This window comes from Chamaea fasciata, unplaced genomic scaffold (genome assembly GCF_029207755.1).
Source record: "Chamaea fasciata isolate MVZ Bird 193981 ecotype frontalis unplaced genomic scaffold, bChaFas1.0.hap1 SCAF_3, whole genome shotgun sequence".
Classification (NCBI taxonomy): Eukaryota; Metazoa; Chordata; class Aves; order Passeriformes; family Sylviidae; genus Chamaea; species Chamaea fasciata.
Window position 1 is genome coordinate 109208846 of NW_027094088.1, and position 24199 is coordinate 109233044.

Sequence of the window (24199 nt, forward strand, 5' to 3'; positions counted from 1 at the left end):
AGGGCTGTTTTCTTCTGTGACTGGAACAGTGTGTGTTCTTAATTTTGTATTAGCTGCTTGTCACCCCTGACATTGAAATCATTGAGTATTGGACCTGTAGGTGTGTTCTTTGTGCTTTTGGAGGGAGGGAGCCCCTGGGTTAGCTGCTTATTGCCAAAGATGCTTTTGTGGTAATTCTTCTACAGCTACAAGGAACTGGCTGTGGACTCCAGATCTCTATCCAGATCCAGCTCTCTGGGCTGCCTCAACTGGAAGTCAAGAGAAGGTGATGTGTAGCAGTTGATCTTGCTTCAGGGACTTGAGAATACAGTTTTCATAAAGGGACAAATATAGCAAATTATATCCTCGAAACCAAGATCTCAGTAGATGGCAGGGGGTGTGGGGTATGAACTTGTGTTTTCTTATTCTCATGATCTGTGTGGACTGAGATTCACTCTATGTCAAGCATGAAATATGAGCTTTCATCAGTCTCTACAGCTCCCTGAAGGGACGTTAAAGCCAGGTGGGGATTGGTCTCCCACGTAACAAGTGATAGGACAAGAGGAGATAGCCTCAACTTGTGTCAAAGTAGGTTTGGATTGGATATTAGGGAAAATTTTCTGCAGTGAAAGGGTGGTCAAACATTGAAACAGACTGCAGGGAAGTGGTGAAGTCACCGTTCCTGGAGGGATTTAGCAGATGTGTGGATGTGGCACTTGGGGACATGGGTTAGTGGTGGCCTTGCAGTGCTGGGGGAGTGGTTGGACTCAATGATCCTAAAGGTATTTTCCAACCTAAACAATTCTATGATTCCGTGATTCTCTAAAACTTCAAAATGTGACACAGAGCTTCATCTTCTAGAGGTCATGTATAATCAACTGGTGTTATATTAAATAGGCTTCAGTAAAAAAATACTTACATTTGAAACTAAATACCTAATTAAGAGGAAAATTGATTGTCTTTTAATCTGAAGATGGACATTTTCTTTTTTAAACAGCTTGTGATGATTCAGTCATGCTGGTGAACCCTTGTGCAGTAGTCCTGAATCATTACATGTCAGAGTGCTCTAATGGGCTCCATAATGTACTTATCTCCCCAAGATGTGCTAAGTGCATAAAGCACATCCCTGTGCTGTCTTGTGGAAACAAATTCAGTGTTTTCCCTCTCTGTGTGTTAGGACAAGAAGCTCAGGTGTCATCATTAGTAGCATGTGAGATATTGCATGGAAAGTTTGAGGTGAAAACCTGTACTTACCTTTTCTATTTAGTTGCCTTCATAAAAGTATCAGGATGCTCTGTTTGGAATGTATTTACAGGATTCTATCTTAATTCAGAATATTATTTGTTAATTTTACAGTAGTATGGTTTTTACCTAGAAAAGGTGAGAAAATAGGCCATTTAAATGCATATTTAACAACCCAACAACCTTCCTGCCTCTGAAAAAAAAATCCACTCAGGTGAACTATGATCTAATTTTCTTGTATAATGAAAACAAAATTGTAGCTCCTGCAGCATTATTCTTGGCTCCCAGCAGTTCCAAGGCATGCAAACATCACCGTTCCGACTCTGTCCTGCAGTTTAACTGGAAGGATTATGTCACAACACGGTATGTTTGTTTTCCAGCTTTTTGTCTGTTTGTCCATCAAGACGGTTTTGTAGAAGTATCAGTGATTGTTGACTTTGGAGGTAGTGGAAGAAAAAATAATTCTGGAAGAAAGAAAAAAAGCAGACAGTCCCATTGAAGTAACTGTGCTTCTGTCACAGGAGAATGAATACTCCTTTCAACAAATCTATAATTTGCAGAAGTTGCAAAAAGAAAATAGCCGTAAGGTGACTGTTAACATACTTCAGTTCATCCTGCCAAGAAAGTTAACTTCATAAAGTCATTAAACCCATGATTACATTTTAAAATATTACTCCCCAGCCATTTCTTCTTAGGCTTTAAAATATAGTTGCTGTATATACTACCTTCTTTGTAATGGGAAAAATTGTAAAATACACTTATTTTTCATAAACTCCTAATTATTAACAGCTATTTGCACACCTATAGTTAAAATCATTTCAACACTTCCGTTATTTAAACTTCACTTTTAGGGGTTCATAATTCTCCTGTAATAAAAGTATATATTCAGACTCTGAGGTCTCAGACATTGTTTGCAGGTATTAGGGAATTTAGCCTGTTTTTCTTTAAAAAAGCTGAGTAATTTGGATTGTTTGCCGTTCTTCAATATAATCCCAAACAAAATATTTTCTAACGTGGACTTAATAATTTCAAAACGAAAAAAATTAGGAGAAGACAAGTGGGTATGTTGGAGCTGCTGCAGCCCCAAATTCTGTGACTGGCACTGAGGCTTGGAGAAGGGAGATGGTGGGAAATTCTTGCCATAACTGCTCTGTTGTTGTGTGGTAACCTCATGTATGAACAGTTCCTGCAGCATTTCTATCCCACCCATAGTCTGGAGTCATGGGCAGTGCTGCTCCCTGAGTGAAACCCCCATGCTCCCACTGCAGCCAGGGGTGAGGCACCGCCTGATTTCAGGGAGCTGAGAAGGGCTTTTCTGGAATGACAAATGCTCGGGTGCTCGGAGATGGATTGGTTCTTTGGCATGGCTTCCTGAAATCCCCCTTCACCACGTAATGACTCAACAAGGCCTTCAGCTCTGGAAATTCAGGAATCGGGGCTTATTGCATATTAATGGCAACTCTGGGACAGTCAAATAAGACAGTTTGTTATAATACTAATTATAGCAAAGCACTCACGTTGTGGTTTGAATGAGTCAATTATGTGTGTGTTAAACTATAAATACATCTTCCCCCCAGCCTCGGTGGTGCGGAACGTAATTTTTATTTAATTGCTTGGATACATATTTACCTGAGCATACCCTGGTTTCCCAGGTAAATACGTGTACCAATGCAGAACTCATTATGGTCTGTTTGGATAAATAATCCATATTTTATAACTGAACAGGAAGTAATTATTTTTGTACTTTGCTTTCTTTAAGCCAAAGAAATTAAATGCTGTGTGTCCATTCCTTAAAATAAAATAGATGCAGAAGTCAAGGCAATACAAGAATAAAGTTTTCATTGTTTTGGTAGGAACTGAGGATATTATTCCAGATTTTGATCTTGTCTTTAGCCCAGAATAACTACATTAAAGTAAACAGTGTTACTCGGGATTTACTTAGATGTAAATGCAACGTGAATTTGGCCTTTGCTCCTTACTCTCCCTTCCTTCATCGCAAGGCTCCTGTGAGCAGCTCACACTCAACCTTTGCTATAAATGTCATTGTCACATGTTTATCATTTGGAAAAATAAGGTATTTCAGCTACACGTGGAAATTAACAGACCTGAACTTTATGTCTCGGAGAGTCATGGAATGGTTTGGATTGGATTGGATTGGATTGGAAGGGGCCAAGAGATCATCCTTGTGCGTGTTTGGGAACCAGGGTGTGCTTTCCCTTTGGATATTTCTGCCATTGTTTTACATGATATTTGGGAAAGCTGTGTTGTGTTATCACCATGCTAAGGTCAGGTTTTCTAACACTTTTAAGCTCAGTGGGGCCAAAGTCAGCCTTGGCATAAATCCATTAGCTGCAATAGATTTACACCAGAGAGGAATATTGGCTAGTTCTTGGTAATTTCTTTTTTTTATCCAACTCTTTATATTTTATGTTAGAAACATAAGTAGCTTGCGTGCCCTCAAACTAATCAGAATAAGAAACAGTTTTGCTTATGCCAAAAAATAGAGCTATCGTTTTTCACATTCTTACATTTTTCAAGTGAGATTATGTTACTGTGACTTCGGAATTCCTGAAATCTCTCTGGTCTCGGTGACTGCAAGGGCCAAGAGAGGGTTCCAAGGGGAAAATCTGAACCTCTTCACGCAGTATGTTTTGTGTTGTGCGTACCAGATACAGTTAACGTTTTGTGTATATGTGATTAGTGTGAAAAAAAATTAATGCAGTCCAGTATTATGATTTATGGACTGAATCTTTTGCCCACTGAACACTTGCCAAAATGAAAATTCCCCCCTTTTCCCCTTCTTTGGATATTAGAAACAGCTACTGTTTTTGTTGATCTTTTTAACTTCTGAATAGGCCTATTTCAAGTCATAGCAGCATGGGAGCTCAGATTAATAATATACTTATTCAGCCAGTGATACTGAGTGAAACCATTGCTAGTGTGAGTATGAAGGATAGGATTTCTTTAAATTATTTTCAGGTGCATTAATGCATTTCTAAAGAAGAATATAGAGCTATTTATGCATAAATTAAATTGCTGTTTATTGATCATGTTACAGGTGTGTATGAATTTTAATATCAAAATTGTTTGATGTTGTCTCTTCTTTTGATGACTTTTGTGCAGTGCTCACTGTCAGTTTTCCATCACAGGGTTAACAAGGCTAAGGGAAAAAACCCTTACAATTAAAGCTGGTTTTTGGATTATTTTTTTTTTATTATTTTCGAGGCTAAAGTGTGAAGCATCCCTTCTGTCTCAGTTGATAGAGCATTATGTTTTATGCTGAAACTACTTGTCCACAGAGGCGGTGGATTCTGCATCCCTGGAAAAATTCAAGGTCAGAGTGGATGGGGCTCTGAGCAACCTGGTCTAGTTGAAGGTCCCTGCTCATTACAGGGGTTGGACTAGTTGGCCTTTAAAAATTCCTTCCAACTCATTCTGTGATTCCATGATGATTTTATACCAGAACAAAAGGCTTGGGAGGGGAAAGGAGCAAATTCCATTGACTCCTTTTGCTCGTTTGGGTTGGACCTCCTTAGCCCAACGCTTTGATAAGCATCAGCTGTGCAGGTAACCCAGGTTACCAGGTTTCTAACCCTGTTCTGGTTCTGTGTAAAAACCCCAATTTCCTTCACCTACTGAAAGCTGATATACTCAGTCCTTTCTCTTTTTTTTTTTTTTGCTCTTTACAGCACAAATTGAGGCGTTTGAGTCCTTTGTAGGCACTGTCACCGTGGATGTGAGGGCAGTCCATTGCTTCACACTCCTTTGGCCACCTCTTATCAATTTTTGTTTTATTCCTTGCTGAATCCCACCTTTATCACTTTCACAGCTGAATGGCCTGGTCTGTTCAATAAGGTTTTTCAATTCCTTCCTTAATAGAGTTGGTGTTTCCTATCAATTCGTTTTCTTTCTCCCAAATGAAATAAGAGCATTCCTAAAAGAAATTCATGTGACTCTGGTTTGTACTAATGCTAAGTCAAGTAGGGGTAGAGTTTCTTTCAAAAAATACTTAGGTAAGCTGTTTAAAATTAATATTTGTTATTCTAAAAAATTGGGAGAGGGATCAACCGCGCTTCCACAGTTGCAGATAAAGTGCTATGGCAAGAATTTGGCATTTTTACATTCCCTGAGAGAATTATATGTTCATTTTCTGTGCTAAGAGAAGAAAAAAAAAAAGGGCAGCAGGACTTTTTAAAAGCAATAATTTTTAAATATAAACAAAAAAGCTTTTTCTTGAGATTTGTCAAAGGTCTTTCAGGCTTTTCATAAAATTGTTATTCACTTTTTGGCAAACAAGACTCGAGTGAGTGACACCTTTGAGAGTCCCAGCTTGTGTTTTAGTGCACAGCTTGTATTTTGCTATGGATGACCATGCAAAATATTATCTGAATTTATGTAAGACAAACCCTAGTGAATAAAGTTTTTAGCACTGAAAAGGCCATCCTAATTTATTAATTTATTTTAGTTGCAGCAAGCAGCTGAAGTTTCTCAGATGAGAGGAGCTCGAGTCATCTCTGCTGAAGATCTCCTGTTCTTAATGCGCAAAGATAAGGTACAGTAATTAGACAGAAATTTCTCTTTTTATGCAGCCTGCTGCTTATTGTGTTTTCAAGTGCTTTCTTAACCTTTGTAAAGGAACCCATCATCATGACTAGCTTTATTTAAAAGTATAGCTGCTCTGAAATTGTATTTGATTGAGCATGTTGTAATTATTCTGTAATATCTGAAATAATAGTTGTTTTTTTCTAGCAGCTTCAATTATCAGTTGATTTTTTTTCCGAAAGCTTTAGGGTAGATAATGTACCTTACAGCTCAAAACAATTTCTTAATAAGACAAAAATTTTGATCCCTGTACTTCATGTCCCTTTAATTAAAAATCAATCATTCTAAATTTCCCCGTAGTTATGAAGGGTGTCAGTGTGATATCTGACAATGTGACCATTATAGTTTTGTCATTTAGACTGTCTATAAATCCTCTTTATTTTATTTTATAATATTTTTCCTGTGTTTTAACCCTCTAAAATCTCGAAATTTAGGTATGGCCTTGCTTTCTCTGGATAATAAGTAGAGCAGGACAACAAGGGAAAAAAATAAGTTCTCTCCTCAAATTTAATAATTATTTTAAAAATTGTCAGCTATTTTTAATTACATTATTTATTCTTCCTTTATGTCCTTTTCTTCCTTATCTTCCCTCTTTCTCTCACCCTTTTCTCTCCTTTGTTTTCCTTTACTCATTTGACAGGTGAAACCTAACAACCCAAATCATTTCAAAATTAAACCCCACTAAAACATGAAAATAAGTTGCAGTTGTTTTATCTGATAAAAGCTGTAAGGCTGTACTGAAAACAGCAGTTGATATAGAGTCAAAGTTCATGGAAATGTGCATTTCTAGCCTAGAGTTTCCAAAGTAAGCAAACATTTTGGAGTGGCATAAAGAAGCCCGATATATGAATTTCTCCTTTCTGAAAGTCAAAGTCATTTCTGTCTCACAGCAAAATACCAAGGAGCTCAAATAAATAATATTTAATATGGATTTGCTACTGTCCTGAGGTACTTTTTATGTATGGATTTTCTGCAGATTTTAAAATGACAAGTATTTTAAAAGTTATATTTATTGTGCTACATGTTTGCATGTTTGTGTGTTACAAAGTTTGTTAAATGACTATGTAATAGTCATTAATATGAATGTATTTTTTTCTCATAGAAGAAGCTTCAAAGGCTACTTAAATACATGTTTTTTCGAGACTACAAATCTAAAATTGTCAAAGGAATAGAAGAAGATGACCTCCTCGAAGGTAGAAAAAAAATTACTTAATTTGGGGGAGGCTTGATGTCTTGTAAAACTGCTGAACAGCTCAATGCAAAGTATTAATGTTTCACTTGATAGAGACACAAAAATAGTGTCTTTAGAAGAATTTTGCTGAAAATCTCTGCGTTTCATTTTGAAATATGTAAGCATTTGCATCTACCATCCAGATGAACAGTAAGACTTTAATGTCAGAGCTCTGTTGAAGTAAGAAACCGGTGCTGATTAAAGGGTTAATTGATTTCAGCATCTGTATTTTAAATGCACCACCTGCAATTGAATGGACATTTTTTAAATTATTATCAAAAGGTTTTGACATGCTTTAAAAAAAAAAACCTTTATAAACTGAGGTCACTGAACAGTAATATATGACATGGGTATTTTTTTTTTTGTGTGGTTTAACATTTTAAACTTTGAATCTGTAGTTTAAATAATGGGAAACACTTTTATTTCTGCATTCCATAAGGAAGTCACAGATTTTATAACCAATGCATTTGAAGGCAAAGCTCTTCGAATTAAAAATATATTAATTTATGCCATATAGTTTCCTGGTTTAAAGTTTTGTTGATTTATATTCATATTAGAACTAACATTTCCGTTGTAAAAAATTAGGTTTTAACTTATCATGGCAAATCTAAACCTTACCACTGTTATAACATCTAGCAATGTCCATAGACAACTTTTTGTATTACATTTACTTCCTTTCTCAGAAACTTTTATTATTTTTTCCCATACAATGAATTCCTTGTGTTTGGTTCCTCTGAACATCCACATTGATGCTAGGTAAACATTGTATTTCTTGCATAGACTTTATAAAGCCGTGGATAAGATTTTGTCAGGTCATTTGATATTTAATTTGCCTTTGGCATTTTATTTTTGTGTTTCATTTGTGCAAGCAATCTGGCAGTACAGCTTCTTACCTGGCAGCTTTGGGGTTTTAATACTTTAGCTTGTGTCACTACTTCAAGCAAATAAACAATTCCCCTAAGTCTTGTAGATGTTCATGAAATGCTTCCTAAAGGCAGTTTATCCTTGAATTAAAGACTGCCTTTTCTAGTGGGCTTTGATAATTAAAGCCATTTATTTTCTTTTGTGAATTTAATGCCTTTACAGCTGCTCTGTTGTTCAGAACAGCAGAGATCATCTTGCCAGCATTCTCCAGGTTTTACTGCCGAGCAGTGGTCCCTCACCTCTAGAACTGCATCTTAATGATTGTGTTAGGATTTGCTTGAGGCTGTAGGTAATGAGGATGTTCTGCATATGCTCAGGGAAGAACATTTCCTCAAATGTTCTGCTCTCAAGTGACTTGAGTTCTTTCTACCAAAGAGGAGTTGTTTCCTTTACAGCTGTGTTCACTGTGGATTCTTTGGTGAGAAGTAATGATATATGGACAGCAGATTAGTTTTCTCTTGATTATGAAAAACTACTTGGTTATACCAAAAAATACTCAAGATGATGATTTACTGTTACTGGAGCAGAGCAGTGACATCACTTTGTTCAGGTAGCACAACCTGAGTGAGGGGCACAATTAGAGCAGGCCTTTTCTGCTCGATGCTGGTTCTAAGACGTGCCACTCTGGGGGACATCAGGTGATGTTTGGAGAAGCCAAATAGGTAAAGTTTGTTGTTCTTTGCTTGTCTTTGTGAAGACAAATTCAACAGCAACAACACCAACAAGCGGCAGAAGCTGGCCCAAGAGTTTCTCAACTCCATTGACCAGACTGGAGAGCTCTTGGCCATATTTGAAGATGATGAGATTGATGATGTCAAGCAGGAGCGGATGGAGGTAATTCTTTCCTTTTACTGATACCCAGCAGAGAAACTGTGAAACATTTAATACATCATGCTGGTCTGATGCTTTGTTCATGCTGCACATTGAATTATTGTTGCATGTTTTTTCTTTTGCCCAGATGGTCTAAAGAAATCCTATTTCCATATTTTTCCTATTCCTTCTTGATTTCTAAGCACACATGCTGAGAAGGAAGATTACAGAAGAGTAATTATGGATCTTTCTGTCTGCTGTGTACTTGTATTTCCTTCCTGTAGAAAGCAAATTCTATTTATAAACATTCCATGCAGATTTTTCACAACAGTATTTTGTTTTTTCATTGCTAATCTTCTTAGTAAATTGTTTCAATAGCATTTGAGGACTCTTCATGTAACAGAGCTTACCGATGAAATTAAAATATTCTGTGCAAACACACTTGAGTATAAACTCTTCTCTCCACACTTTCTAGTCCTATTTTCCATGTAGTTATGAAAATTTTCGTCTACATTAAAAAATGCAGTGCCACATGACTCCCATAAAGCTCATCAGGAGTGAGAAGCAGTGTGGTTGTGTTAGCATGGAAGTCTGTAGTTTTGACTAATTTTCTGTGGGTGGGCAAGACTATCCTGGTTTTTTGGTAATCTGGTCCACAGTGAATGCAGAGAAGAGTCCTTCATCCTTCTTCATGCTTAGTTGCTCAATTCTTCCTCATGTTTTCTGCAGGCAGCTGGTTGTCAAGGGCAAAATTGTGCTGCGAGCACACTCACAATTCCGGAGAAGTATTTGAGCCAGTTTCCATCCATTTTCAGACATCAACATAGTGGACAGGACTGTTGGAAATTTGATATTTGTAGAGTGATTTCTACACCCTTTGAGTGCTGGAAGCTGGGGGCTTTGGTTTGAGTTTCCTTCCAATGCTGAGGTGGTTCATGTGTTTGGTAATATTTTTGTATTTAATATTTCGCTACTAGGGCTTCATTTCACTTTCAGGGTTTCATGGAAAATTCTAAGAAATAATGGAATTTTTATCCTGTGCTAGTTGTAATTCCACTTTCTTTATTCTTAATGGAGCCTCTTTTCGGAACTGCGGCATTCCCAATCTGCTTTCTGCTCCTTTCTGCCCTGCAATGGGAAGAACTCAAAACCTAATGAAGAGCCACTTCTCTCTAAGCATTTGGTTAGGAACAAGTCCCATTTCCCCCCAGCTGAGAATTTGTGTCATTGAACAGTTGTACCCAACCACTGTTTGTATTTTGGAAACTGATGGTTTCTTTTCTTTAATATCTTATTTATTTATCCAAAATGTTATGTTTTGCATAAAGGCAGGGAAATCCTTTGAGCTTGTACACACAGAAATAGATAACAGCATTCTTCTGAATGAATGGGTTATGTGCTTGACTTTGCACTTCTTTATTTTTCTGGTCTAAAGAACTAAACGACCAGAGTTTAGTATGAATTGAGTTGATAAAAGTATGAATATTTCTGTTGTAGACAATGGCAAATCTGAATCTATGTTTGTCTATCGAGGAAAGTGTGTCTGTAATCAAATACTTGCCTTTCATCGGACTGTATGGGTAGGGTTTTGTCAATAGACTGTAATTCATGAACTCTGTGTGTGTGTATTATATATAAAAAGTAATTCTCTTTGTTGCTTGACTTCATTACATTTTGTGAACTCTTGATCTGTTTCCATGTTAAAAAAAAAAGAAAAAGAAAATCAAGATCTTACTTTAGAATACATTAATGAATTATATACAGTTATGAAGCCAATACTATCTATTTGCTTTCTTATTAGTCTCTAAAACTAATGACAAAACATGAAAGACTGTTTGAAACATGCTACTCAAAATGTTTAAAGTATTTTTACTTTGGTTTTTTTGGGATTTTTTTGTCACTTTGAGGTGGGTGGAATCAATGATAGTAGGAAATGTGATCCATTCCTAAAGGAGGAGTTGTTAGCGGATGGGCTAGTCTCCTGTATCACATTTTCTTTCTTCAGTAGATTGTTTAATCCACACTAAATTCTGGAGGAAATCCAATAGACAATTTAACAGGGTTTTTTAAGGAATTAGTGTACTTAAATCCTGAACTGCAATCTAAGGGGAGTGTTCCTTTTAGGTATCAATTACCTCAGAAATATGTGGTTATCTTGGTTTGGACAACCGTAAATGCTTTCAGTTCCACTTTGCCTTAGGCCAAAATCATGCTAAACTGTCCAGAGTAGATGATAAACATATATTTCTGATGTCATTATGGGCTAAACAGGATATGATTGTTTAGCAGTATGGTTTCAGTTATGATACAAAATGCAAATATTGTTTATGCTCATTCCTTTTAAAGCATTTCATAAAATTAGAGCTAAGCCTTCATATTATTGCCTGCAGTGCTGTGAGGTCCATTCCATATCTGCACCACAGAGGAATCAGGAAAGATCTGAGCCACTTTGGGACATTACGAAAGGAGAACAAACAATTCTACACTTCTTTGACTGAAATACAGCCACCAGCACTGTCACATTAAAAGCAAAGTACATTCCTCTGGGATTGTCTGTAGAATTTACTCTTGTATCCCATGGTTTCAGTTTGAAGCAAAGGGACTGTCACTGGGACAGTTATACCAGCAATGTTCAAAGGGGCATTGGTCCAAGGTGGAATACTCTTAAAATACAGGGCAGAAATTAAGAACAGATTTCACGCTACTTTGTCATAACACATGATTATTATATCAATACATTATGATGACTTTTTATAAAACCTGCAATAATAACATTAAGTAGAGGAAAACCAGGCAACTGTATTGGCAAAATCAAAGTGAAATAAAAACTGGAACAGCACCTCTGTCTCACTTCATAGCAGTTACTGTTCTGTTCTCCTGACACAGCAGTAAAGCATCAGTGAAATTCTGCTCCTCAGAGTAAGAACATTTATAGATGGAAAAAGTGATTCTCATTCCTGGATGTAACTGGACTGTGCATGGGAAGGAGAGATGGATCATAGAACTGGTCTTCATAATGTGTGCCAGTCTCTTGAGAATAACACCTGTGATGGCAATCTACCCACACTCCTTTTTGTTGCACAGGTTGGGCTGTGGAATAGCCAGAGCTGGTGGTGTTTGGGAATTCAACTTCCCTTCCTTTACCTGTTGTATTGCAGAATCCACAGTAACTGACACCTTGCAAGAGGATGGCAATTTGTCTTTCCTCTGTCTCTTAAAAATCCTTTAGAGAGGAGAGGTGGTATTCCTGTGGAATATGGCTGAATTGGTGGGGCAAAAAGGCCCTTGTTCATTTAAAATCTTTGAATTTTTCCTTATTTTTCAGTTTGAGTAGACTTGGAGCTTTGGGTGCTTGTGTACTTATGTTGCTCCTCTGAACCTCTCAGGTTCCTGACCTTAGTTAAACCAGCTGCAGGTTTGGCTGTGATTTTGTGGATGGTAACTTCAGGTCTGCTGCTTTTTTTCTTTGAGAACCACTATCACATTCTCCATGTCATGTCATGAAATCAAGTGTAGCTATTTAAAAACTTCCATCAGTGTCACTGCAAAGCTGACGCCTCTCTTGTTCTGTAAATACTCATTTTTAATCATTTTTTTTATAGCTTTAATGCTCCTTCCCCCTCCCCCCCCCCCCCCAGAAAATGTCTTCCCATCAGAAGACTGGACTGACACACGAAAAAATTCACAGAGCATCACTCTGTGAGTGCTCTGTTTCACTTCTGTTCCCACAGGATTAGAAAAACACCATTCATCTGTCACTCTGACTGCTAGTTTAGGTATGTATTTCCAACACCCACATGTTATATGGCAATAATTCAGTTGCAGTAGCTACCATAATGCTTTCATAGAACATTGCAAGTTTGAATAAACAGTGGAGAGAAAATAACTTCACTACAAGAATAGACTATCTTAAAGCAGGCGTGAAGCCAGCAAAATGGTAAAAAACTAAGTTAAATCCCTACTTTCTTTTGCAGGGAGCTTGAAACTAGATGATCTTTTGGGTTCCTTCCAACACAAACTATCCTGTGATTTTATGTTTCTTTGATTTAAGGTCTGTTGTCCTTTGAATTGCATTTGATATTTAAGAACTACAGATATCTATTTTTATTCTATGAGATTCATTGTGGATGTGATTTTTTTTTTGTGCTGCTCACCAGTATTCTTGTCTTAGTGGGAAATCTCTAAAACTCATAGCAATGCAATGGGCCCTGTGTAAATGATGGTAGATTGCATTAAAGTGTAGGTAGGATATGTAGTGTTTTACATATTTTTTAATTACTTCTGTTTAATTTTGTCTTTGTTGAGACACAGTTAATTTGTATTTGCACAAGACCCCTGAACACACCAAACTGCATCTTGTGCTACAAGGAGTTGTGCTCTGGAAGTTCACTCTGTTTCACTCTTAGAAATAAATATAGTAGACTTGAAATATATTATTAAACTAGACAATGACCAAGAAGATTCCTTCCTGCTGGAGTATGATCATCAGCTTTTGAATGATCACACACTGACCTGAGCCAGGTCACATTGTCCCAAAAAATGTCCAACTCTGGGGCCCTCAACATGGGAAAAGAAGGACCTGTTGGAGAGGAGACCTTGAAGATGCTCGGAGGGCTGAAGTACCTTTCCTGTGGAGCCAGGCTGGGAGAGCTAGGGGTGTCCAGCCTGGAGAAAGCTCTAGGGAGACCTTAGAACCCTTTCCAGAGGCTGAAGGGGCCTCAGGAGAGCTGGAGAGGGACTTCAGGAATGCCAGGACAAGGAGGAATGGCTTTAAAATAAAGGAGGGTTTAGATTAGATATAAGGAAGAAGCTTTTTACACTGAGGGTGGTGAGGCACTGGCACTGGTTGCTCAGAAACATTCAGTGTGAGGTTGGACAGGGTTCTGAGCAATCTGGTCCAGTGGAAAATATCTCTGTCCACTGCAGGGCAAAGGGACTAGGTGCCCTTTAAAGGTCCCTTCCAACCCAAAATGTTCTATGACTCTAAACTCCTGGGAGGCAGCAGAGGCCAGGAGCTCTCCCCACCACATGGTTTGGATGTGGCCACTCTCTTAGGAGAACTTCAGCATGGACAGAGGATGCTCTGTGGTGATTGCCCTCAGACACAGGGCATGGACTTGGGGTCTTTTAACTGAGAGAGTGAAAACTGGAGGGCATAAAGGAGAAGTAAACAACTGTGAGCTCTTCTTTTCAAGGTGGATCTGAAAGATGGTGTTGAATTTCTCAAATTCGTTGTACAAATTTGGAAGAGATGTACAGACAAAATAAGCAGGAAGTGATTTAGGAAGAACTCTGAGACCTTTTTGTACTACTGTGCTCATTTCACTGGCCAAAATTATGCCAGTGTAAGTGCTGGGGAGGGCAGTCATTACTCTTTAGGGAGTATCTGTTCCTGCAGAGTGTATCAGTAACAAACTGAAATTTGATTTAAAGCTCATATGGAAAGTAGAGACAACACACAATTAATAGAAACTGCATGCTAGAAGACAAACGAAGAAGTTTTCTTTCACTAAGCATCGATTCTCAGTGCATGTCTCTTTTGCTCTTCAATTTTGATAATACACCTATTTTTCTCATCAAAGAATTATTTTTGACTTCCTTGTTGATATCAGATTCTTGCTGACAGAATCTATATTTTGGGACAGAATCTTTGGATTTAGTTGAGTGATGGCTTCTGTTATCTCACAATATTGTGCCCAAATCTAATAAATTATTAATTTTTAGAATCACAGTGTATTAACCTTAAACCTTCTTTGATTTCAACAGCTACACCTTAGGAAAGAATGCATCCTTGGCTAAGATTTGATAGTGTAATCGCTGTGGGGGTTTTGTGCTGTTCTTTACCAAACATTGTCAAATATGGGCAAAGGGGTGCCAGTGGACAAGCCATACCATTAAATCCCTTAAATCTTACATTCTTTATGGACTAAATAATTGCAGCCCTAAATGCAAGCCAGTTCCTCACCTGTGAGTCCTGGCCAAGTAAGAGTAGAAAAGGATTTATAGTGGCTAGATAATATACTCAAAGAGGAGTGGGAAAGTTGCTGCCCATGGTCACGAGAGTCCTGGTACAGTGGTGCAAAAAAGACCAGAATCCCATTTTCCCACTCCCTTAAGCTGTTTTGAGAGCTCAGTTCATCACTTCCACAAGTTGGGCTGAATGTCACTTAGTGGTTTGAATTTCACTCACCTGTTTAAACATCCCAGATGCTTAGGCTGACTTCTGTACTCAGAAATGAGAGAGAAACAACCCAGGGGGGAAGTTAATTTCTAATTTCTTAGATCATAGGGAAAAATGATTTTTTTTTCCTAGAAACATCTAAATTACATTTAAGTGTGGTTCATCAGATATTAAGAAAAGTACTTCCAGTGTTCCTGGGATGATTCTCTCTGGAGACTCAAGATCCGTGAGTGCTGTGGGGCCTTGATGATACAAAAACCCCCAGTAATGATGATATAAAATAGACTTTAGGGTCACAGCAGCTCCCTATATACTGTCTACTGCTTTTGCTTTACACAGATGCCAAGATTAAAAAGAGCTTAGATGAAACATCAATCAACAAAAAAACCTTTATTCTCTAGGCAGTGGTGTGGTTTTTTTCAGTACTGCAAAATGGAAGTTAGGAATGCAAATACAGAAGGAATTAATTCCACTGCATCAGTCCACCCAGTGTTTCCAGATGAGTGCAAAGCACAACTAGTAGCAACTCAGCTCTAAATTTGGTGTCTTGGCATCAAAGTACCTGTAAGCATTATTTGGTGTAAAAATAAGCCTGGTGGTATTAATGGTTTCTCTGATTACACATTGCTTGGGAATGTTTGGGATAGTGGGAAAGTGGTGTTTCTCTTGGGCAGTGGTTGAATTGGTTAAAAGTAAACAGAAAATAAACAGAAACAGTTTTTCATTATTATCTGTATGGCTGTAAATGTAGTGTCATTCTCTTTGGAATGGGAAAAAGCCCTTGAGTGGAAAAGATTTCTTGTTACAGCCAGTATCAATAGACTTTTTACGCTGCTAAATCTTACTTTATTGACTTTTTCTCACATTGGGGTTGCTTGCTGTGGTTACATAGAGCGGCCTATTTGTTTGGGTTTTCAGTCATGGGGTTTTTGAGCATTTTAGTGAACGTGGCTCATACTGAAAATCTAGGCAGCTTTTCTGGGAGGGCAAGGTGCTATTTGCTTTTCTGTCTTTTTGCTCTTTATTTTTTTGTCCCTATTTGCTTTGTCTGAGGAAGAGGAAGATTCGGTGCTGTTGTATTTTTGATGCCCAAATGACTGCATCTCAAATTTTGGAAGGAAACTTTATATATATTATTTATATCTGTGATTAAATGTAGACACACATGCTTATAAACAGTATTTCCATGGAGCATTTGATTAGGAGCCAAATACAAGACTAGCAAAACATTCTCCTTCTGAGTGTATTTTAACATGTGTTGAACATGTTTGTTGCTTAGCTCTACTAATCATCCGGGATTGGAACTCACAACAGATTTATTTTTTATGTAAACTTTGGAGAATTGGGAAAGATGATTGGTACTGAAGTCTGACAAAGGTCCCATTGGTAGAAGGTTATTGAAACTCCTGTCGTAAGTTAAAGTAATTAAATTTGTGCTAATAGAGATTTGTATTTTTGAGGTTGTTTAGAGGTGCAATAATGTAAACCTTGTCTACAAGACAGGATATAAGTCAGATACTTTGGGGTGGAAGTTACTTTTTCCGATCTTTGAACCTTTTTGTAGCAAATTGCTATCTTTTAAGCTCCCCTAAGCCTGATGTTGAAGTCCTTTCTGAATGAAGAGAAAACGAATACTGTTTATTTCTTAGGGTAAGATGTTTACCAGGTCTACACTGAGAACAGTTCTGTCCTCTCAAGTTTTTCAGAAGGAATTCATCACTTGCATAAAACCATTTTTGAGACTTGAGGTTTGCACAGGATTCACAAAACTCAAAAACCCATGGAGTTGTAACACAAGTTAAAATTATGTAAGAATTTCAAACACAAATTCAGAGTATTACTCTGTGATATTCCTACTTCTTATTTGTTACAAGGAAGAGATTTCCTAACACTGTTGTGAAGAGTGAGACTGAAATCTCAGGACAGAGACCCCATATTTTCGGCAGAAATCTTCACAACCACTTGTTTATCTCACTCCCACCAGGAAAACTCTTGTAGGCAGGAGCACTTTGTGTTGTCAGCCACTGTGTGACCAAGCTCCAGGACACCCCTGAATTTCTTTTTCCTTCCATTTAAAATTTCAAATCACAAAAATCTTTCTGTGGAAGAAAATAATACCTTCTAACAAATGAAGACAATAGAGGAAGGCTCTCTGTGGCATGAAATAGAGGGGAGTTGAGGGTGTTTTTCTGTTTCAGCTCCTGCAGAAAAGAAAGGTCTGAGGTGTAACAGGTGTTTAGCAGAGAGGGGAAAACAGTCACCAGCCAGTACTAAGGAAAGGACTTTTTTCTGCTTCATCCATAGAAGGCTGATGCAAGACCCTTGGCCTAAGGCTGTCCCAGGCTCATTTATCTGAAGGTTCATTTATCTGCTACTTCTAGACATCATAGGTAGAGCAGAGAAGCCCTTTTCCCTCTCCTTACCTTGTATATCTACTAAGGGATTACCACTGTCTTCCCTAGTATTAAACTCTAGCCAGGAACAAAATCCTGGTTTGAATCAGGCCCATGGATTTGCCCTGCAAATACCTCCTACAAAATGACTGAGAATCCTTTTCTTTCTAACTGGAATTTGCCCTCTAACGGCAGACTGAGCAGGCTGTGTGTCATCAGAGCCTCTCCAGCCAGTCTGCGGCACACAGACAACATAGAGGAGCCTTGGAAGTAGCTTTCAGGCTGCACTCCAGCTAAATATAGCCAAAATGAGCTCAGATCTATTGAATTGCACCACTTTAAGAGGGGAAGACATCTATAGAGGATTATTGAATACAAAGATGTTGCATTTGGTTGAAGAAGTGCTTGAGCCACAGGTCACTGGGTGCTGTATGACTGTTGAGGAAAATAATTGCCATAAGCTTGTCTTGTAGTTATACTGATCATGCCTTGCTACTGTTGGAACCTGGGCAAAACAGAGATTTGTTCTGCTCTAGTTTTGTATATTTAATTCTTCCTTTTCTGCTTTTATTTTTGGTTTGCCATTTTGGTTTTTTTGTTTTTCCATCTGACCACAGGATTAGCCAAAACTAGTGCAATTTTTCTCCTCAGAAATAAAGACCTCAGATTGCTGGTTCCTAGGCAATGTTGTCCATAGTATTTGATTTCATTCACACAGGATTTTGTGAACCTTTGTATTTGATTGAAGTCAGAGAGAGTTTTGTGAACCTTTGCTGCAGTCATTTAAGTAAAAATTGAGAATCACTTGATTGACTCAATAGTCTCTATTTCCATATTGTCATCTTCCGTTGAGTAAATTCCAGACTAAAATCTAGCATTTCAGAAGATCTGATTACCCAGTTACTAAGGTCATATGTTGTCATTTTTTGTTCACGTTTGCAAAGCCACAAGGCTTCCCACCTGCATTGACACTGAAGTTCAGATATCATGAGGAAAGTCAAAGGATCTGATGATAAGGTGAAGGTCATTAAGGCAATCCAATAGTAAAAACATTGTTTCCTAGGGAATGAGAAATAACAGTATTTGTTGTTTTAAGCTCTTTTTGATAGGATTTAGAACTACAAGCTGCACTTGTAACCTGATAGACTATCCCCTAAAATAGGACCTTATGACAGATGTTTTTCATAGGATGTGATTTTAATACTGAGAGTAAGAATAAGAGCACAAGTTCATGGAAGAATACAAGGTGGCAGGTAAATGGGATTTTTCTTTTATCAGTTTTCTATATAAATTAACAGGGAGGAACTAAAGTGAGCACAGGACATTTCAAAACCTGAGTAGTTGCCTCCTCTTGTACTGCATTTTCTTGGAGCATAAGTGGACAGAGGGGAGATTAAGATCAGATATGAGGAAGAAAATTCTTTACTGTGAGCGTGGTGAGACACTGGCACAGATTGCCCAGAGAAGTCATCCCTATCCCTGGAAGTGTCCAAGGCCGGGTTGGATGGGGCTCTGAGCAACCTGGGATAGTGAAAGGTGTCCCCTGCCCATGGCAGGGGCTTGGAACCAGATGATCTTTAGGTCTCTTTCATCCAAACTATTCTGTGATTCTATGATTCTTATTACGCATTAAACTCAGACATGATTAGCTGCTGGATCTTATAAACTAAATAAAAGCAGTAATTCATTGGATGGCAAATAAATACTGAGTCACGATCCAGAGCAGTCAAATGTGTGGAAGGCAGGCACAAGGACCTTGTTGACAGGCTGGAGAAATAGGCTGACACGAAGGTCAGCAATAGTAAATGTGGATGCTGTAACCCCACACAAGGGTACAGCTTGTGGGGCAGCCACATGCTGGGCTGTGTCAGCAGAGGTTACCAGCAGGTCAAGGGAAGCAATGATTCCCCATGATCTGGCACTTTTGAGACCACATCTGGAATCTGTGACCTATTTTGTGCTCCCAAGTACAAGAAGGACTTTGAAATACTGAAGCGGAGGGTCACCAAGAAATATAGGGGGTACATACAATGAAAGACTGAGAGGCAAAATCTTGCTCAGCCTGAAAAAGAAGAAACAAAAGGGAAATTCCATTGCTGTTTCCAACTAATGACAGGAGGAGATGGAGCCACACCCTGCTTGGATGTGCATGGTAAAGGACAGAATTTGAGCTGGTACCTAATATGAGAAAAACAGTTGTGGTCAAAGATTGGAACTGGTTGAGTAGATAGTCTCCATCTTTGGAGCTATCTCAGACTTGGCTGGTCAAGGTGCTGAACTGCTTGATCTAACTGGACCTTTTTCGAGCAAAGTGAAGATTGATGGAAGTCCCAAAACTTTTCTGGGTTAAATTAGTCTACCATCCTGTGATCCTGTACTGAAGTTTCCCATTTCAGATGTTAAAATGGCAGGTGGGGTAGAAATACAAGAGCTTCTATAAAGCAAATAGGTGAAAAACCATCTCAGATTTATAAAAACTGTTTAAAAGTCTAGGTAGTATATAATTGGACTTTCCAGCTTCTGCACTTTCTGTAATCTGTAGCTGCTGGTATTTCCTAGAGTAGATGTGTTATGTACATAAGGAACAGGGTTTTCTGTCTTTCATTTTGTCTCGGTCACTGTGGTTTATTTTATCTATAATGTTGCTTGCTGTATTCTTCCGTTAGAATATGATCTGGCTGCTGTGCAAAATTGCAGCTGTGGAGAGCTTCACACATCTGCTGCAGCAGAGGCACCAGCAGCAGCAACATTTAAGTGTCCTAAGTGTCTGTTGAAATGGTAAAATACAGTTGAGCTCTGCATGTTGCAAAATGGGAGATGCATCCATTCCCAAGGACCCACAACGTTCCTACAGAACAGCATGGGTAGCATGCTGCCATAGTTTATTCACTCGACCCAAGACAGCATGATTCCATTTGGATCTTTAGCCCCTCAAGCTTTAAATTTTGTCTCATCTATTCTTTCTCTATACTCTCCCATGTTTTTAAAAATTGAGGATACCTAGTCAGGTATACGCTTTCATTAAATGAGTCAGAAAAGGTTCTTTTATTGTGGATAATCAGGAGAAACAGCAGCAGTTCTCATTTTCGGGTAGTTACCTTACATAAAATCCTCATGGAGTGTGTATGCAGTTTATTCTTACAGATATTCTTTTAATCAGCATTTGAGCCTTTTAATAATCTGGATTTGCATTAAAATAACTTTATGACATGACAAAAATTAGCCATTGCTCCCGTTTTGGCTTGACAAAATCTACAATTAGACCTAAAATTTCACGGAGGACAAGACCATAATGCTGTCACTAGCAAAAACACCAATTTTGGATAGAGAAGAAATTTTAGATAATATTTCATGTGAATTCAGTAAGATCTTGGTCAAGTAAGGGTCTACATTTGAATGTGTTTATGTTTTCAGCGGTAGGTCTTTTAACTTTTATGGTTTTATGGTTTATGCCTTTAGAGGTAGGTCTTTTAACTTTAATATGCAGGTAGTGGCAGGGTTTTGGAATTTCTTTGGCATAAGGAAGAGCACAAGATCTTCTTTGGTGTCTGTATCGTGTGTGCTGCATTCCTGGTGTGCTATAGGGCATTTCTACAAGAGCAGTGGCAAGAAAGCAATGCGAAGTGGTCATAAAAAAATACATGGATGCATGTATTTTATTCTCAGATAATTCCTTAGCATCTTTTCCACACTCTGCTTTTGAGTGGCACAAGTGAGGGGCAGGGACAGGAACTCCTTGGTAGCAGCGTTTAAGTGCTGTTGAAACTTTGCCTCCAGCACTTCGGAAGCAATCATTAAATTTGGGTTTCCATTTGATCAAGAAAAGAAGGATGGGATAGTCTCTGTCAGGGGGCTGGATTTTATTTCTCAAGGCTAACAGCCATTTCCAGGACTTTGTCAGACCTACTGAGAGTTTTTTCTCCCTTTGTCAGATGGTATTATTTAAAATCAGTTCATCCACTTGTGTGGGATCCATATCCTATATCATACAGCGACTCTGACAAGAAGATGCTTTTACTGGGGGTGTTATTCAAAGCACTGTTGATTTTCTCAGGCTGCAGACATCTGCAAAAAAAGCTTGTAGAACATCCAGCATCTGGTATTGAGCCCTCACTCCTTACACAGACCATATCAAACAGTCTGGAAATAGAACACGTTCCTTACATCCGCTTGGAAATATTTTTTTTAATGTTTATTATAGATGTATTAGCTGTCAGCTCATATCATCAGCTAATTATTTTATATCTGAAAATTGTAATGGCATCCTCAGATGTACTAAAGTCAGGCAGATTTCCAGCTACTAATCACACCCTTCTAAAAAGGGGAGTTAACTCTCGACATACCTCAAGGCTGGAGATCTGATTTCTGGTTCCAGAATTTAGAGGAATCCACTGGTGAGATGGCTCTTGTGCCTTGCCAGCCTTGATACCCTGAGCTGTATTTTAAAAAAAATGAGACAAAAATCCAGAGACATTGGCATCTTTGAGAAATGCTAAATTTGACTCAAAAAATGTCAGAAAAATTCAGAAACCCTGAGAAATTAAAGATCCCACCAATGAAGAGTAAATCCAGGATTTGTGATGGGATGAGAGTCAACTTCTAACAGCACAGTCAAGTAATTGGTGCCAGACTGTGACTGTTAATGTTGCTACACCTTTAATTCTAAATACACTGCAACCTTCCAGGCTGTGCCTCAGAATCTTTCTATTAAAGATATTGTTCTTTGCATCCCAATGATGTTAAATTGTTAATTGTACTATTTTGAACTGAAAACAGTTTTTCAATTTTTCTGAGTAGGGCTATGTTAATATTTAAATTTTTCTTCCTTTTTTTTTTTTTTTTCTTTTTTTTAGTAGAACTTTGATTCACTTTGGAACCTCTCCACCTCCCTAAAACTCCCTAATCCTCCATTTCAGTCAACCTAGACCTCCAGGAAAAATCTAAATAGTTATGAGAAATCCCTAGAAATGAGAACAGGTTTTGACATTTCAAAAACGAAATAATTTTCATTTTCACATTAAATTTACAAAACTTTCAGTGACCAGCCATGGGAATATCAATCTTAGCTATGGCATATATTTAATATTTATGTAGCTGAACAGTAATTAAAGCTGAGATTTTTTTGTCAGGAGGAACTCTTGCAAAGCTCTTGAATTCAAAGCTTTCTACCTTTTAAAAACCAACTGAAGCATAAAAGTAGAACAAAAAAAAAAAAAAAAAAAGGAAAAAAAAATTCTTTCTCTATGGTATCTGTTTTCCCCTTCTGGAATTGACTAAATATTTTGCATGCTTAATTGAAAGGTGCTAACTCCTTTGGAAGGGAGTCTTTTCACTATAAGCAATTTTAAGAATGTGTGCAGGGAAGTGTGTCCTGATGTTTATTTCTGTAACAGACTGATTGAATATTATATTCAAGAGCCATTATTAATGCAGCATAAAAAATTGTGTATCAGACACTGCAAATTAGGAAGAGGAAAAATAAAATTCCCCAAATTTGCCTGTTTTTATATCTGACAGTCTGAATACTCTTTATGTCACTTTTAATTTATGATTAGAAATTAAACAGTTACTTCTTTCCTATGATGGGGCTCAGAGGCGCTGTGCCGATTTAGAAAAACTGAAAATCCCAGCAGTTGGTTTAATAGTTCATAATTAAATTTCCAAATCAGATTTCATTTGAATGAGTTATTTTAAAGTCATTTAAATTTGTGTAATTCTACAGTGTGCAATTACACTGAAGACTGGTAGTGTTGCTTTGAGTTATTATAATATTATTATGGCAATTTAAAAATGTTTCAAGATATTTTCTAATTATGCATGTGTCTCCAAATGAGGTAAAATTAGGCAAAGCTGTTTCTTAAATCATGGAGCCATAGATAGAATAAATGAAAGAAATAGAATAAATTGTAGAATCATAAATAAATATTTTTAAATATTCAGACTAAATCAGAATATTCTACCTGAAGTTTCATAATTACTTATAGTTGGGATAAACTGGTAAAAGTTATTTTTGTGGGTATGTGCAGCTAATATGAATTCAGATTTAGAAAAAGGAAAGTCCAGTATTTGTATATTTAGACATTACATCAAAATCCTGACTTTTGGAACTAAAACTAGCATCCCATAGCCAGCTCTATTTATTAATTAGTGCTACATTACTTAATGTAGTTGAGAATTTCAGAGGTCATTGCCATTCAGGTACTTTCTGAGGGATGTGAAGATCTGTCTTCACTGACTCAATCTTGTTACAAAGTAAAGGATGTTTAAAATAATCGCACACATCTATGGAACAGTAGAAGGCTGCCATAGGGTTTAGCTGAGGTGGTGTTAACATTAGCTCATTATATCAATATTTGTAATATTCAGATTCTCCAGGGTTGTTTCTTTGGAAAGCTGCATATATTCATTATCAGTTTAAACCATCAGCACAAGAACTGCCTTTGTCTTGGAAATACAAATAAAGACTTGTCAGTGGAAGATGAGGACTCTTTCCCACCTTACAAGTGAAGGGAGAGTGTAACAAAGGCTGCAGAGGGCTGAAATTTCAGCTGAAAGTATTACTTTCATGGCATGTCCAATACTAAAAAACTTTTAAATATTTCAAAAAAATGTTACTTCTAATGTGTTGGTTTAAATTCTATATTACTTAAGCAAATATTTAAATATTATATTAGTTTTTCTGCATACTTGACATGAATATAATTCTACCTTCCTGCCAAGTATGTCAAAACCCAAATTCACTTCCATTTGCCAGGGTAAATGTTTATTTTGTTTTCCCACATAATGTGCTCTTTAAAGTGTCACCAGGATACCAAATCTGATGGCTTTTTAATAGAG

The 24199-nt window shown here is 37.6% G+C and overlaps 1 protein-coding gene across 6 annotated transcripts in view; it reads left to right on the top strand.

Moving 5' to 3' along the window:
• The window catches only part of SUPT3H (SPT3 homolog, SAGA and STAGA complex component), a 256156-nt gene that overhangs the window by 164760 nt on the left and 67197 nt on the right, over nucleotides 1–24199 (top strand). For all 6 annotated transcript variants that reach the window (XM_066180069.1, XM_066180067.1, XM_066180070.1 and 3 more), the window contains exons 4-6: nucleotides 5687–5773; nucleotides 6926–7016; nucleotides 8676–8812. In XM_066180069.1, coding sequence (XP_066036166.1) covers nucleotides 5687–5773; nucleotides 6926–7016; nucleotides 8676–8812 — 315 coding nt within the window. The remainder of the gene's footprint in view (nucleotides 1–5686; nucleotides 5774–6925; nucleotides 7017–8675; nucleotides 8813–24199) is intronic.